We start from the raw sequence: 15,416 nt of genomic DNA on the forward strand, positions 1-15,416 counted from the left end.
TCAAATGTCAGGCCACTATTACCCAGGATTCACTGTGATCCACATGTCCTTTCTTTGTCCATTCAGTATATATCTTGTTTTTCTGCTGTCATGGAGGAACTACTCTCATGGGACTTTACTACTCCTGGGATCACACTTGTTGTTGTTTTTTTCCAGTTGTGCATGAACTTTCTGAATGATAATTATTTGCCCCATAATTATCACGATTGTTGTGCTTGACCTGGAATGTCTGTGGAATTGTGACAGCTCATCAAAGACAGCTTGCTACAATAATTCTCTTAGGCTTCACGCTGTCTATAAAAGATCCTTTTAATACAATGTCTCTTTCAGATAGTAAGGCACCCTCTTTAACTGAGATGCCTCATCACTGAGTGCCAGAGATTAATTTGGAGCCTTTGGTTTTCTGGAGCTGGATACTGCATGAATCACAGTCATTGTGTGTTGGTGAAAATGCATGGACCCAGATGGGGCTGGATGCAACACGCAAAGCCACTGGCGGACATTTGGTTCTGCCTCCTTTTCTTCTTGCCTGATACCTTCAGCAAGAGTTTGAGCTCCATTTGCAACTGGCAGCCACAAATTCAATGCAATGTCCTTCCCTTTAAAGAAGATATTCTCATTGGGGAAATTGTGTCCTTTGCATTCAATAAAATGTCATTAAACAACTTTCAGGAAGCAGATAGTTCCACCTACACAGCATTGTAAGTAGCTCTTAGAATACAAGGGATTGAAGAGGGTCTTTGAATTAGTCTAATTTTATTCAAGTAAGTTTTGTTTTTATTATTGTATGGTATAATCAAATTTATAGCTATTTTGGATATGCTAATATTTCTTTGGGTGACTAGAGCTCCTAGCTTGTTATAGTAAAGTCAGTCCTCTGTATCCAAAGATTCTGAATCCACTGAGTCAATCATCGACAGGAAACTTCACACACACACACACACACACACACACACAAATACAAAAAGCAAACCTTGATTTGGCCTTTTTATATAAAGGATATCATTTTACTATGCCATTGTATATAATGATACTTGAGCATCCATAGATTTTGGTGTTCACTAAGGGCTCTGGAGCAAAAGCCCAGAGGACACCAAAAGCCCACTTTATATTTGAATATTTAAATATAAATATTGTATCACTTGTATCACGAACTAGAGTTAGGGGTTTCACACCGTGCCAGAGACAATGCTTTCCAATGCAGAGAAGCCAGGTGCCAGATTCAAGGACCAGTCATGAGGCCTACATGACTGGCATCTGAACTTTGGAGGTATAACAGAGGTCAGATGGGCATCTTTCAGATGTCACTTAATTGTGTATTTATGCACAAGGGATGTGGTATCACCCAACTCAAAATTTTTGTTATTCTATTACTGAGTTGGGGCATGCAGGTGAACTCAAGTGATGCATGAGAACTCATGTGAACCTGAATCAGTGGCTTGATTCTACCAGATCAAGTCACCTTCCCTAATCAAACAACCAGAGTTAGCTCAGCCCAGTAGACAGATAACGGCATGTCAAAATAGTGATGCTCCAGCTTCCACTGAGACAATGTTCTGTATTTGGGGAATGGCACGTACCACAATTCTACATCGTGGGGTCGGGGGGGACATCCAGGATCTGGACAGAAGTATCATGCTTGTGCTATGTACACAGTTTTATACTAGAGCTCAGGGAAAGTAGTATGAAAACATTCATTCCATTTCATGCAGTAGCTTTAAATATTGCTACATCATCATTCTCAGTCTCATTAATATATATTTTCCAGCATCAATGATTATATTGCCAAGTTCTCAGTGATACAAGTGATGGAAACAATAAAGCCACGAGAATTCATTTAGTGCTTGACTCATGAAAGAAATGGTGAGTGGTCCTTAATGAATACAAAAATGACTCCAGCAAAATCATGCCTTTTCATTTGTTTCTGAAGTTTCACATAAGGGAACTTTTACAAAACAAAGGATTTCTCAGATGCCATACAATGGGACCACTAGATTTGCAGATTCCTCCTCACTCATGCTTGATCCATGAAAGAAATTTGGGTTGATATCCACCTTCTTCTGCTATATCCTGTGTATGTTTAATTCACAGTTGTAAGTAAAATGCACCTGATTCAATCATGTAACATGTACCATATTTCTCAATGCAGGATATTACCTAAGAACTACCAGCTTGTTCTTGCCTTTGCTTTTGCCATTCATGAGATCAACGAGAATCACAAGTTGTTACCCAACATCACATTGGGATCAAAAATAGATAACAATGGATTTAGTTCCTGGAGAGCCATTGAATCCACGCTGATCCTTCTGTTCATGGAGCAAATGAATTTCCCGAATTACAAGTGTGTCTGGGACAAGAGACTCAAGGCCTTCATCACTGGGTTCAGCTCCCAGAATTCTCTCCAGATGGCCAACATCTTAAATATCTACAAAATTCCACAGGTTTCTTCATAGAGAGCCAGTGTGGTGTAGTGATCTCAGTGTTGGACTAAAACTCTGGAGACCAGGGTTCAATTCTCCGCTTCATCATGAAACCCACTGGTCACTTTGGACAAGTCACATGATCTCAGCTTTAGGAGAAGCCATTCACAAACCTCCTCTGAATAATTCTTGACAAGAAAACCTAATAAGAGTTTCACCTTAGAATTGCCATAAGTCAGAAAGGACTTGAAGGCACACAAAAACAATAACAACCGGTATATTCCTACATTATGCCTTGGTGTAGATTTCAGGAAACAGGAAATGTTGAGATGTTCCATCTCCATCTCCTATCAATATCCAGTTCATAATTTGCAAATTTGAAATGCTCTGTACAATCTTTATGGCTGCTCACTTAATAGTCTTGTGTCTGTTTGACTTCACCATAGCTATGAACTAGTCTTAGTGAAATTACCGCAGTGTCTCCTCACTGGCTTGGTTTCTGCTTTGACCTGAATTCATAGCATAGTAGTTTAAAGAGAGGAAATTTCTCATCAGCCTGGCATAGAACTAATTCCCATTAAGACCCTTAGCAGAAGCATTTTCTATTCATATGAAACTACATTTCCTATTCATAACCTCTGATCCGAGAATTAACTCTGGGGCTATAGTCCAAACTGCAATATGAAAAGTGACAGGGAGAACATCTGGGTCAAAATAGTAAATGGTTCTTCTGGCTGATCATATTCCCCCCTTCCTTTAATTTATTAAAATCATAATCCATTGAGGAAAGTTAATAATGCATGAATATATATCATGGAGCCAATGGGTGAAGAAAACATTCCATAAGTTCAAATGTTGAGACGGTGGCAGAGGAGACTGTTCTAAAGAATTAACAAGAGTCAAAAGGGGTAACCATTTCTCCTCAAAAGGAGTGTGACATAAAGTGGGGCTATTGATCCTGTCCGATACCTTTTCCATTAATAAGGTTTTCCAGACACTTCACCAGGAGTTCTTCTTGGGCAAGCAACCTGTTTTCAGGTTCTGTGCTATCTCCAACTCAGTAATAGCAAAATGGAAACAAATTATACATTTATATTTAAAGTTCTTATAATTACCTTTAAATATGGACAAAAGTAATTACTCAGGGAAAGGAATAAGACTTTGGTTTGTGAAACTCAAGACTGAAAGTACAGAGAAACAAGACTGATAGATGTTATCAAATTGTAATGTGTGTAATCACAACCCCTCTAGTGGTTAGATATGTTACTTGTAATTCTTGCTAACTTAGGAACTACCGTTAATAACCAGTGATGGGTCCATTACTGTTTTCAGACAAGAGAAGGAAAGGACACGAACGTGGGGGTGTGATTATTTCCCCCGAAACTATTGTATATCTATGCAATTAAATTTCCAGGTATTCTGCAAATATTTTCCAGCTTCAGACAATGAGGATTGTTTGAGAGGACACTATGCACTTTTAAGACATTTCCGACTTATTACAAACCAAAGTCTATCACTAGGTTTTCTTGGCAAGATTTGTTTCAGGGGGTTTACCTTTGCTTTCTTCTGAGGCTGAGAGAATGTGACTTGCCAAAGGTCACACAATCCATGGCAAAGCAAGGATTCAAGCCCTTATCTCTACAGCTATAGTCCAACACTAAAATCAATACACCACTCTGGGTCCCTGGACTAAACGTTCCTCTGAGATGACACACTAACATCTAGCAAAAGAACAGTTTTGTTCAAACAAAGAATTATGTTTCTCAGTTGTTGTTTTTTAAAATCCTTTTTCAGATCAGCAGTGGATCTTTTGATCCTGTTCTAAGTGATAAAACTCAGTTTCCTTATTTCCTCCGGATGGTTCCAGATGAAACCTCTCAGAATTCTGGCATTATTCAGCTCCTTGAATATTTTGGGTGGAATTGGATAGGCCTCCTCATTCCAGAAGATGCAAGCGGTGAAAGATTTCTTCGAACCTTCAGTGCCAGCATCCAGGGGAGAGATATTTGTATTTCTTTAACCCAAACGATGCCTGCAGTTACAGATTACACACCAAATACTAGGGAAAAACTGTCTGTAGTTCTCCATGTTCTCCAGTCAAACAAAATTAATGTGATCCTAGTCTTTGGACATGCTCAGTCTATGGAAGGTTTACGGATGATATTAGCAATTTTTGAACATTATGAAAATCTGCCCATGGAGAGAGTTTGGATCACAACTGCTCAGTGGGATGTCACAACTGTTTTCTCTAGGGCAAGGTTCACAGAAAAATCCTTCAATGGCACCTTGTCCTTTGCCCTCCACACCAATGTGGTGCCAGGATTCCAGGAGTTTCAGCAGAACATAAATCCATTTCAGTCAAAGATTCATAACATACATGAATTTTGGTTTAGTGCATTTACCTGTTCATTCCCTCAATATAACCTGAATTACCCAAATGCAAGCAATTGCACAGGTGAAGAGAGGTTAGGGACCCTCTCTGGAGCTGTGTTTGAAATGCAGCTGTCTGGCCAGAGCTACAATATCTACAATGCTGTCTATGCTGTAGCTCATGCTCTTCATGCCACATATTCATTGCGGGCCAAGCAGAAAGCACTAGTTACTGAAGAGAAGTGGAACATTCTGAATGTTCAGCCCTGGAAGGTAAGTTAATATTTCTTAGGAAGAGTGATACATTGCTTAAGTGATACAGGGTAACAATAGCAATAGCATGTACATTTCTATCCCACTTATCAGTGAACTGAGCACTTTCCAAGCAGTTTACAGTCTGTTAACTATTTGCCTCCAACAAGCTGGGTACTCATTTTACCGACCTACAAAAGGATGGAAGGCAGAGTCAATATTGCAGATCCTGGGATCAAGCTCTCAGCTCCAGTACCGGCAGGAAGAGATAATCAGCTTTCTCCTTGCTTCTCCAGATGCTATCATGTTTTCCTTCCAGAGGGAGATACAGATTTCTCCAGTGTGACAATGGCATGTGGAGAGGTAATGAACCATAGAATCATAGAGTTGGAAGAGACCACAAGGGCCATCCAGTCCAACCCCCTGCCATGCAGGAAATCTAATCTCTCACTCCATGTCAACTTTGTTTTGTCATGCACCAAAGCTTAGGGTAGTAGCTGTGCTTTGCACATGTTAGGAATTCCTATTTTTTTTTAAGAGAGAGAGAGAGTGAGAATTCTAAGCTATAAGGAAACGATTGAAGGGACAAACCATCCAATTACATTTGGTCGGGAAATGTATGAAGCTCTTTTAAGCACTTCACAACTGTTTTAATCCACTGCTTAATTTTAATAGGATACATATTTGCATGTTTTAACTGGTATATCTGATTTGTTTGATATGTATTTCATTTTAGTAGTTTCTGCACTAGGTGAAAGGTAATTAGATAGATAGAAAGATGATAGATAGATAGATAGATAGATAGATAGATAGACTTCCCTTTTGATTGAAATTGACTGATTCAAATCCCCTTTTCTGACAGTTAACCAAATTTATCAACCATTTTTTTCTAATTCAGCTTCACTCACTTCTGAGATACATCCGTTTTAATAACAGTGCTGGGGAGGAAATATCTTTTGATGAGAATGGAGACCTGGCATCTGCTTTTGACATTATCAACTTGGTCATATTCCCTAATCAATCTTTCCAGAAAGTCCGAGTTGGAAGAATGGACCCACAGGCTCCCATAGGCAAAAGGTTCACCATCAATGGAAGCAATATTGTGTGGAATCACAAATTTGAAGGGGTGAGGATGTTTTTTATAAAAATAAAACTTTAAAAGATGTGATATTTTCCAGGTTCTCTAGTATTCAAAATCGGATACCATCTAGAGATAATCTTTGCCCCTCAAAGATTAATAGGCGCTCAAAATATGTTGAAGCATCTTTGTAAGTTATGAGAAAACTATCCACCTTTCAGACTTGAGTTTTCCTTCCAAGTTAGAAAACATAATATTACTCCCATTACTTTCCATGGAACACTAAGGGTGGATCTACACTGGCTGATCTCAAAGTATTCTGGTCCCGAAGCTGCTCAAATTCCCTGCATTACCTGTCCATTCGAGTGTGATGCTGAGTGGCTACTTAAACATGCATCCCACTATGCCTCCCACTGCTACCACCACTCCCATGGGTCACTCTCTCTGAGGTTGAAAGTGAGACACCCAGCGTCAATCACATACCTTCCCTCAGAGGGAGTGACATGTGCCAGTGGCGGCAATAAGGAGCAGTGTAGCAGGACCCATTTGTAAACAGTCCCCTGGCATCACTCTGGAGTGCTCTGGATTTTTCTGGAAAAACTGGAGCAAAAAGAAATGATTTTAAATCTGTTTAATGGTGAGATGGTTCAGATTCAATGTGGAGTTGAATTGTTTGTTTGCTTTCTTGCCTCATAAGAGGTGCCTCATAAATAAAGACTTTAGAATAAAAAGAATTAAAAACATCAAATAAGAACAATATAAAATTACATACGTTAAAAACTACCATAATCACTCCACATAACAAGCACCCCATATAAAAGCCATCCCATGATTATGTATTCAAAGCCTGTTGGCTCTATGCTGTGAAGAAAGATCATACTGGAGCCAGGGGAAAACTGATTGAAATGGCCTGTGTTGACAAGCCCTATAAGAATGAAGAGAATGGGAAGTTTAACATCATGATGTGTGTGAATGTGATTGAGGACAAAGAAATTCCTCATGAATCTTCTATTAATATTGTTGTATTTGTAGTTGTTGCTGTTGTTAATTACCCACCTTTCTCCATGGATTGAGTCACAGAACTGTGACAGATCAAAACATAGCACATAATGTCAGTTAAAACCAAAGTGTATCAGTTAATATACTTTCCCTCCATCCATTGTACTTTCCCTAGCAGTTTCTTAATATCACCACTATCCAGTAGAATCAAAAAGGCATGAATCCAAAATATTACCTGGGAAATTTAGTAGTTCTTTGCCAGCTCAGAGGAGGATTCAACATATTTTAAAGCACATCTCTCTTTTGAAAGGAGTTCTAACAGGTGCTCCAAATACGTTTCCTACCATGGCTGAGAATTAATGGCTACATACCTAGACTAAAGCAACTCAAGCTGGAAATGATAACCTTGAAGAAAGTGAGTTCATTTCCATGCTGAATATCATGATAAAGATATGATTACACCATGGGCTTTAGAATCCAACTTTTTGCTTTCATTTAGGTGCTACCCAAGGCTAGATGTGTTGAGAAATGCCATCCTGGATACAGCAGGATTGTTCAGCAGGGGAACCACATATGTTGTTATGACTGCATTTATTGTGCTGCTGGAAGGATTTCCATACACTATGGTAAGAAAAAGAGTTGTACAGTGGGATCTTGGTGTCTGCGGGGCTTTGGTTCCCAGGCCCCCCTGTAGATAGCAAAATCCATAGATGTTTAAGTCCTGTTATATACAATGGCTTAATAAAATTTTTGTTGTTGTTAGCTGCCATCAAGTCATTTCCGACTCATGGCGACCCTGTGGATGAGACATCTCCAAGAATCCCTATCTTCCACTGCCTTGCCCAAATCCTGCAAGCCCTTGCCCATAACTCCCCCGATTGACTCTATCCAACTGCATTGGGGGTCTTCCTCTCTTTCTTCTATCCTCTACCTTTCCTGGCATTACTCTTTTTTCTAGTGATTCATGCTTTCTCATGATGTGGCCAAAGTATAATAGTCTCCACTTGATCCTCTTTGCTTTGTATATCAAATGGTTTGCTAATTTGAGATTTTCTTACCTCTCGATTATAGTGGGGGGAAACTTGAGTGATTTTAGATTGGATCTGGGACCTAACTGAGGATATCACATCCTCCCCATTTCTGTCCTCAAAAATGCATTCAAAATGGGCATTATAAGAGTAATTTAAACAACAACAATATAAGTAGTTGCAGATAAATTCAGAACCAGAAATGAAGGGACTATGTGTGAACACATCCATAAGGCTCTTTGATGAGAAAGAAACTGAATAATAATAATAATAATAATAATAATAATAATAATATGTTTTATTTATATACCGCTATTCCAAAGATCATAATGTCTAATCATGAAAAAATGGTGCTTCTGAATACATGTGTATTTTGCTAATATTATGAGTTTTGTTATTGATTTCAGATGCAAATGAATGTGAAAAGTGTCCAGAAGATCAACATCCAAATAAAAGGAGAAATCAATGCATCCCAAAAGTGGTTACTTACTTGTCCTACACAGAACCCCTAGGAGCAACCTTGGCTTCCTCTGCTCTTTTCCTTTGCACAATCATCATTGTGATAATGGGGATTTTCATTATTCACAGGATCACTCCCATAGTTAAAGCCAACAACTGGTGTGTCACCTGTGTTCTGCTCACTTCACTGTTGCTCTGTTTTCTGTGCTCCTTTCTTTTCCTTGGAAAACCTACAAAAGTCTCCTGCATACTCCGGCAAACAGTCTTTGGTAACATTTTCACCATTGCCATTTCTTGCATGTTGGCCAAAACCATCATTGTTGTGCTGGCCTTTATGGCTACAAAGCCAGGGAACAAAATTAGGCAATATGTAGGGATGAAGCTGGCAATATTGGTCATTCTTTTTTGCTCTCTCATTCAAATAGGCATTGGTGCAGTGTGGCTGACAACTTCTCCACCATTTCCAGAGGTTGACAGTCACTCTCAGCCAGCAGAGATTATACTGCAATGCAATGAGGGCTCAGACCACATGTTCTACCTTGTCCTGGGCTTCATGGGACTTCTGTCTTTCACCAGTTTCACTATTGCATTCTTTGCCAGACAGTTGCCAGACAGTTTCAATGAAGCCAAGCTGATCACCTTCAGCATGTTGGTGTTCTGCAGCGTTTGGATTTCCTTTGTCCCAAGTTACCTGAGCACTAAAGGGAAATACATGGTGGCTGTGGAAGTCTTCTCTATCTTGGTTTCAACTTTTGGCTTACTGTCTTGCATGTTCTTCCCTAAATGCTACATTATTTTATGGAGACCTGAGCTGAATACAAGAGAGCAGCTGATCAGGAAAAAGAAGTGACAATTCGGCAAAGTTCTCTGTTATATTTTAGGCATGGCCTCTTTAATATTCCTGATTCTTTTTAAATAAGAGGAACTGATACAGAAGTGTTCAAAAATAGTTCAAGGTTGCAAATTTAATGAATAACCATCGTCATATATTTTAAACACCATTTCTTTCATTTCTCCACTTCAATATTATAACTGGGTAAAAATACAGATAGTTTAGGCAATTGGAGAATTGCTATGTGGCTGCTGCAGAGTACTAGCGCATATATGTGTTACAGTGGACCCTTGTTATACGCTGGGGTTTGGTTCCAAGATCCCCCGTGTATAACAAAATCCGTGTATGCTCAAGTCCCATTAAATATAATGACATAGCAAAATGGTGTCCCTTATAAAAAATGGAAAATCAAGGTAAATTTATACTTTTTTGGAACATTTTCAAACCGTGTATGCTTAAATCCGTGTATAAAAAATCCGTGTATAAGAAGGGCTGACTGTACTTTGAGGGTAAGGATAGAAACAGTACATCATGATACTTGGGGTTTTTATAAAGCCAATATAAGGGCAAGGTTGGGATGGATTGCACAAATCTCCCTGAGTTATCAATTGCTTCTTTGGTTTCAATCTGCCAGCCTCCCAACTTGGAAGTTGAAGACTATCTCATGCAGGTTTTAAATGGTAATTGTAGCAAGAGAATAGCACCTTCAGCGTTACCTATTGCACAATCATGTTTCTGATCTGTTGCTATTGTGTCTCTGAAGTGCTGTCCAAGGGCATCCTTTCATTCATGGGAAAATCCATCAATAAGAAGCCAAACATGCTGCCACTTGCTATTTCTAGGTGTCTTGTTTTTTTCCTTTGCTCCTCACTTTCTTTTCTTTTCTTCTCCTTTTTCTTTTTAAAAAACTAAATCATGTTCCCATTACTCCAGAATTGTGTTACAATTTTTAAAAATATATAAATAAAAGTAAACCATGCTGGGTAGGGCATGGAGCAGGAAGGTGGTGTTAAGGGGGAATGAAAAACACAATGTGTGGGACTGTCATGGCTCTCATCACACTGTTGAAGAGAGGTGTGATCAGAAAGAAAACCCAAGTCTAGTGACTTTCTGTTCCTTAAATAAAATGATTGTGGCAGGACTGAGGTGAGAATAAGAGTTGTGTGATAAAGTTGTCATTGTAGGCTTTAGTTGGAATGCTTCTGGACCACATGGGAATTTGGGATCCAGTTCCCTGGTTGGCATTGTGACATGGTCCTCTGTATATGCCTTGAGGTTACCTTTTACCTCTCCCTTATAAAAGGCCCCACCTCAATGACACCTGTCCTGCTTGCACCCTTTGTACACTTTCCCTAAATGTATAAGGCCTAGGGTCCCCAGTGTCTTCCTCTTATAAGTTTAATATCCTAGGTAGCATGTTCGTCTGTGGCTCTATGGTCTAAATTTCACTCAGGCAGAGGCTTCTTTAATTACAAATAAATGGTAACTTTATTGAAAGAAAGGAGCATAGGTAGGTTCACAGTTGCAGATTTTTCACAGTTCCCTCTTCAAAACCTCCAATACACTTTCCCTCCCAGTCAGTATCCTTATCTGACTGTACTGAGACCCTTTGTCTCTTCCTCCAGTTTCTCTACTTGTCAGAATACCTTTCTGACTTTCTTTCAGCCCAGTCAGATTCCTTATCTGACCCTCATTCTCACTCAAGAACCTCACCTGAACTCAAACCTTCCCTCAGCTCCCTTCATCTCTCTTAAAATATGCACTCTACATGGAGCTACCCTTGTGCCTAGTTCAGAAATGTCAATTAGTCCAAAACATGGCAGCCAGATTGATCACTGCGAGATCGAGAGGAGACCATATAACACTGATTTTAAAATCTCTTCACTGACTGCCTATTAACTTCCCAGCACAGTACAAGATGTTGGTGATGACCTTTAAAGCCCTTCATGGCTTGGGTCCAGCCTATCTGCCAGAATTGCCTTCTTCTGTATAATCCGCCCTGCGCACTTAGGTCCTCTGGAAATAATTTATTGCAGTCAACAGAGACCAGGCTGTCTGCGGTTACCCAGAGGACCTCTTCATCTGTCACTTCCAAATTATGGAATGGCCTTCCGGAGGAGATCCTACATATTACCAACTTGACAACTTGAAAAAGGCTTTCATGATATATCTCTTCCAACAGGCCTTCCCAGAAGAATTATCTCAGTCCCCCCTGCTGACACAGACCATCCTATTGACTATCCCATTGACTGCCCCATTTGTTGTTTTAGTAATCGTTTTAATGATCATAATGATATTTCATTCTAGTTATTGTTATGTTTGTACTTACTGTTGTTGATAAGGAGTTAAGGAGGGAGGGGGAGTATGGAATTTTATTCTATTTTAATTGTATGAATTTTATTGATGTAAGCCGCCTCGATCTTGTTGGAGAGGCAGGGTACAAATCATCATCATCATCATCATCCTCTTAAAAATGCTCTCACTGTCACTTACTCTTGCCTTTTATATCTATTTCTTCCCCTGTAGTTTCCCGACAGCCCAACAAACCACGATTATGTATCAGGAACCCAGGTCTTCCCAGTGACTCTGTCACAGGCATACTTATTGAAAGGGGGCTTAGACACCCCACCCCCCAACATATACATTGCACTGGTGGCTTGGACTGGATGCTTCCCTTAAATGGGCCACACTTGAAGAGCCAGTGTATAAGACACCAAGGGATATTCAGCCTAAGTGAGCACCTAGAAGACACATTTGGGGGAGGTGGATTTCCCAGGCTGGCAAGTAAGTTCTGTAGAGTCTTCATGATGGGAAGGGGTAATCTGTGGAATCAGTCTCCATAGCTTCTCTTGCAGGTTGTTAAAATCTCCCCATGAAGAAAGGCTAGTCAGTTACATACTGCAGAGAAACATCAGATCCTAGGGATCATGCCCCATTGCGGTTAGAAAGTGGGAGGCACTTCCAGCCCTGTTGATAACCCACCTATCAAGGCCCAGCATTTTCCTCCAGAGAAAACAACATTGTTTTAAGTCAGTTACATGGGAATAGCAGCAATAGTAACAACAACTACACCAAAAACAGAAATAACAATATTTTGTCATGCACAGCAACTTAGACATCACCTCTCTCTCTCTCTCTCTCTCTCTCATATAAGGGATAATGTAGAGGAAAATAAGGGGAAACTTCCAAACCACATCTCCTTTCTTCCATTTTACTTCACTTTGTACCTATTTGTCTGGGTCCCTCTGTGCACCCCTTTGATCTTCTCTTCTCTTCTTTCCTGTATCTTGCTTCACTTTAGGCTTTAACACTGCAATGTATATCCTACCCACAAAACCCCACCCTGTTACTTCAGAGGAAGGTTCACCCACTTCCTCTACTCTCAGACTACTGTCTGCAGAATTCATGAAGTTTTATACCATTTTAATTGCCATGCCTCCATCCTATGGAATCTTGGGATTTGTAGTTTGGTGTGGCAACAGAGCTCTCTGACTGAGAAGGCCAAAATCAACCAGCCATCCATATCCACAGTTTATTTCTTTATGGATTCAACCATCCCCATCTTGAAAATATTTTAAAAAATATAAATTTTAAAAAGCAAATCTTGATTTTGCCATTTTACATATAGGGATGCCATATCCCGCCTGTAGGCGGGGCAATCCCGCTTTGGGCGGTGCCATCCCGGTCCCAGTCCGGTTTGGCGCCAAGACTGGGATGGCACCACCCACGGCCACTTCCCCCCTGCGTGCACCGCGGGGTCCTCCAAGGCTTCGCTGAGGCCTGGGAGCGCTCTCCGTGGTCAGAGCTCAGCGAGGCCGGGGAGGAGGAGGAGGCCACTTGGCACCGCAGCAATCACAGTGATTCCAAGCGGCCCCCGCGCCTCTTCCCGGCCTGGGTGCAGGCCAAGGCTTTCGTCCAAGCTGGGAGGAGGAGGAGGCTGTTCGGCACTGTGGCAATCGCCGCGATGCCAAGTGGCCCCCGCGCCTCTTCCCGGCCTGGGAGCAGGCCAAGGCTTTCTCCCAAGCCAGGAGGAGAAGGAGGAGGACAAGGTTTGAAAATGTAGGACCTTTTTTTTTAATTTCCTGTCCAGGAAATTTTTAAAAAGTCCTACATTTTCAAACCTTGTCCTACATTTGTCCCGGTTTGGAGGTCCTCAGGTATGGCAACCCTATTTATATAAGAGACACCACTTTACTAAGCCAGTGTAATTAATGGGAACACGGATATTAGAATATAGCGCCATAGTGGATTGTCCAATGGGCAGCCTCCTCCTAACCATTTTCTTCACACCTGTTTCAAAAGTCAGGCCACTAGTACCCAGGATTCATTGTGACTCCCATGTGCCTTACATGACCTTTATTTGTTTGTTTATTTACCAATTCATTCAGTTTATACCCTGCTTTTCTGCTGTCATGGAGTTACTACTCTCAGGGGACTTTACTACTCCTGGGATCAAACTTATTGTTGTTGTTTTTTCCAGTTGTGCATGAAATTTCTGAATGATAATTATTTGCCCCATAATTATCATGATTGTTGTGCTTGACCTGGAATGTCTGTGGAATTGCAACAGCTCACCAAAGACAGCTTGCTACAATAATTCTCTTAGGCTTCATGCTGTCTATAAGGGTTCCTTTTAAGACAATGTCTCCTTGAGATCATAGGGCACCCTGTTCAACCTCATCACTGAGTGCCAGATATTATTTTGGAGCTTTTGGTTTTCTGGAGCTGGATACTGCATGAAATCACAGTCATAGTGTGTTGATGAAAATGCATGGACCCAGATGGGGCTGGATGCAACATGCAAAGCCACTGGCAGACATTTGGCTATCCTTCCTTTTCTTCATGTTGGATAACTTCAGCAAGAGCTTAGGTTCCATTTGCAACTGGCAATCACAAATCCAATGCAATGTCCTTCTCTTTAAAGAAGATATTCTCATTGGGGAAATTGTGTCCTTTGCATTCAATAAAATGTCATTAAACAACTTTCAGGAAGCAGATAGTTCCACCTACACAATGTGGTAAGTAGCTCTTAGAATAAGAGGGATTGACGAGGGTCTTTGGAGTAGTCTAATTTTATTCAAGTAAGTTTTGATTTTATTATTATATTGTATAATCAAACTGATAGCTGTTTTAGATATGCTACTATTTATTTGGGTGACTAGAGCTCCTAGCTGTTTATAATAAAGTCAGCCCTATGTATCCAAAGATTCTGAATCCACTGAGTCAATCATTGCCAGTCTGGAAAACGTCACATACACACAGACACAAATACAAAGAGCAAACCTTAATTTTGCCATTTTATATAAAGGATATCATTTTACTATGCCATTGTATATAATGGGACTTGAGAATCCATAGATTTTTTTATTCACTAGGGGCCCTGGGGCAAAAGCCCGGACGACACCAAAAGCCCACTGTATATTTGAATATTTGCCGAACTAGAGTTAGGGGTTTCACACCATGCCAGAGACAATGCTTTCCAATGCAGAGAGGCCAGGTGCCAGATTCAAGGACTGGTCATGAGGTCTACATGACTGGCATCTGAACTTTGAAGGGATAACACAGGTCAGATGGGAATCTTTCAGAAGTGATTTAATTGTGTATTCTTGCACAAGGGATGTGGTATCACCCAACTCTAAACTTCTGTTATTCTATTACTGACTTGTGGCATGCAGGTGAACTCAATTGTTGTATGAGAACTCATGTGAACCTGAATCAGTGGCTTGATTCTACCAGATCAAGTCACCTTCCCTAATCAAACAACCAGAGTTAGCTCAGCCCAGTAGACAGATAACGGCATGTCAAAATGGTGATTCCCAAGCTTCCACTGAGGCAATGTTCTGTATTTGGAAGCAAGACTATCATTCTAAGGGGAATGGCACACACCACAATTCTATATCATGGGGGGGGGGGGGCATCAGATATATCATTCTTGTGCTATGTAGATGGTTCTATACCAGAGCTCACCTTCTTCTGCT

At 40.5% G+C, this 15,416-nt stretch overlaps 1 protein-coding gene across 1 annotated transcript; it reads left to right on the forward strand.

Annotated features, from left to right (window-relative positions):
• Window positions 1-2,156: 2,156 nt before the first annotated feature.
• On the forward strand, window positions 2,157-9,456 carry LOC149303910 (vomeronasal type-2 receptor 26-like). The gene is made up of 5 exons (XM_089480867.1): window positions 2,157-2,441; window positions 4,215-5,063; window positions 5,941-6,168; window positions 7,619-7,745; window positions 8,555-9,456. Exons 1-5 carry the CDS (start codon window positions 2,313-2,315, stop codon window positions 9,454-9,456), a joined length of 2,235 nt encoding a protein of 744 aa, XP_089336993.1. The 5' UTR covers window positions 2,157-2,312.
• The last annotated feature ends 5,960 nt before the right edge of the window (window positions 9,457-15,416 follow it).

Source organism: Sceloporus occidentalis, unplaced genomic scaffold (genome assembly GCF_023333645.1).
Source record: "Sceloporus occidentalis isolate IW3139 unplaced genomic scaffold, rSceOcc1.0.p SCAF_14, whole genome shotgun sequence".
In the NCBI taxonomy this organism is placed as follows: Eukaryota; Metazoa; Chordata; class Lepidosauria; order Squamata; family Phrynosomatidae; genus Sceloporus; species Sceloporus occidentalis.

Coding starts and splice junctions, on each gene's coding strand:
- LOC149303910 (XM_089480867.1), top strand. CDS start 2,313: ATGGAGCAAATGAATTTCCCGAATTACAAGTGTGTCTGGGACAAGAGA. Junction 2,442..4,214: donor ATATCTACAAAATTCCACAG/GTTTCTTCATAG, acceptor ATCCTTTTTCAG/ATCAGCAGTGGATCTTTTGA. Junction 6,169..7,618: donor GGAATCACAAATTTGAAGGG/GTGAGGATGTTT, acceptor GCTTTCATTTAG/GTGCTACCCAAGGCTAGATG.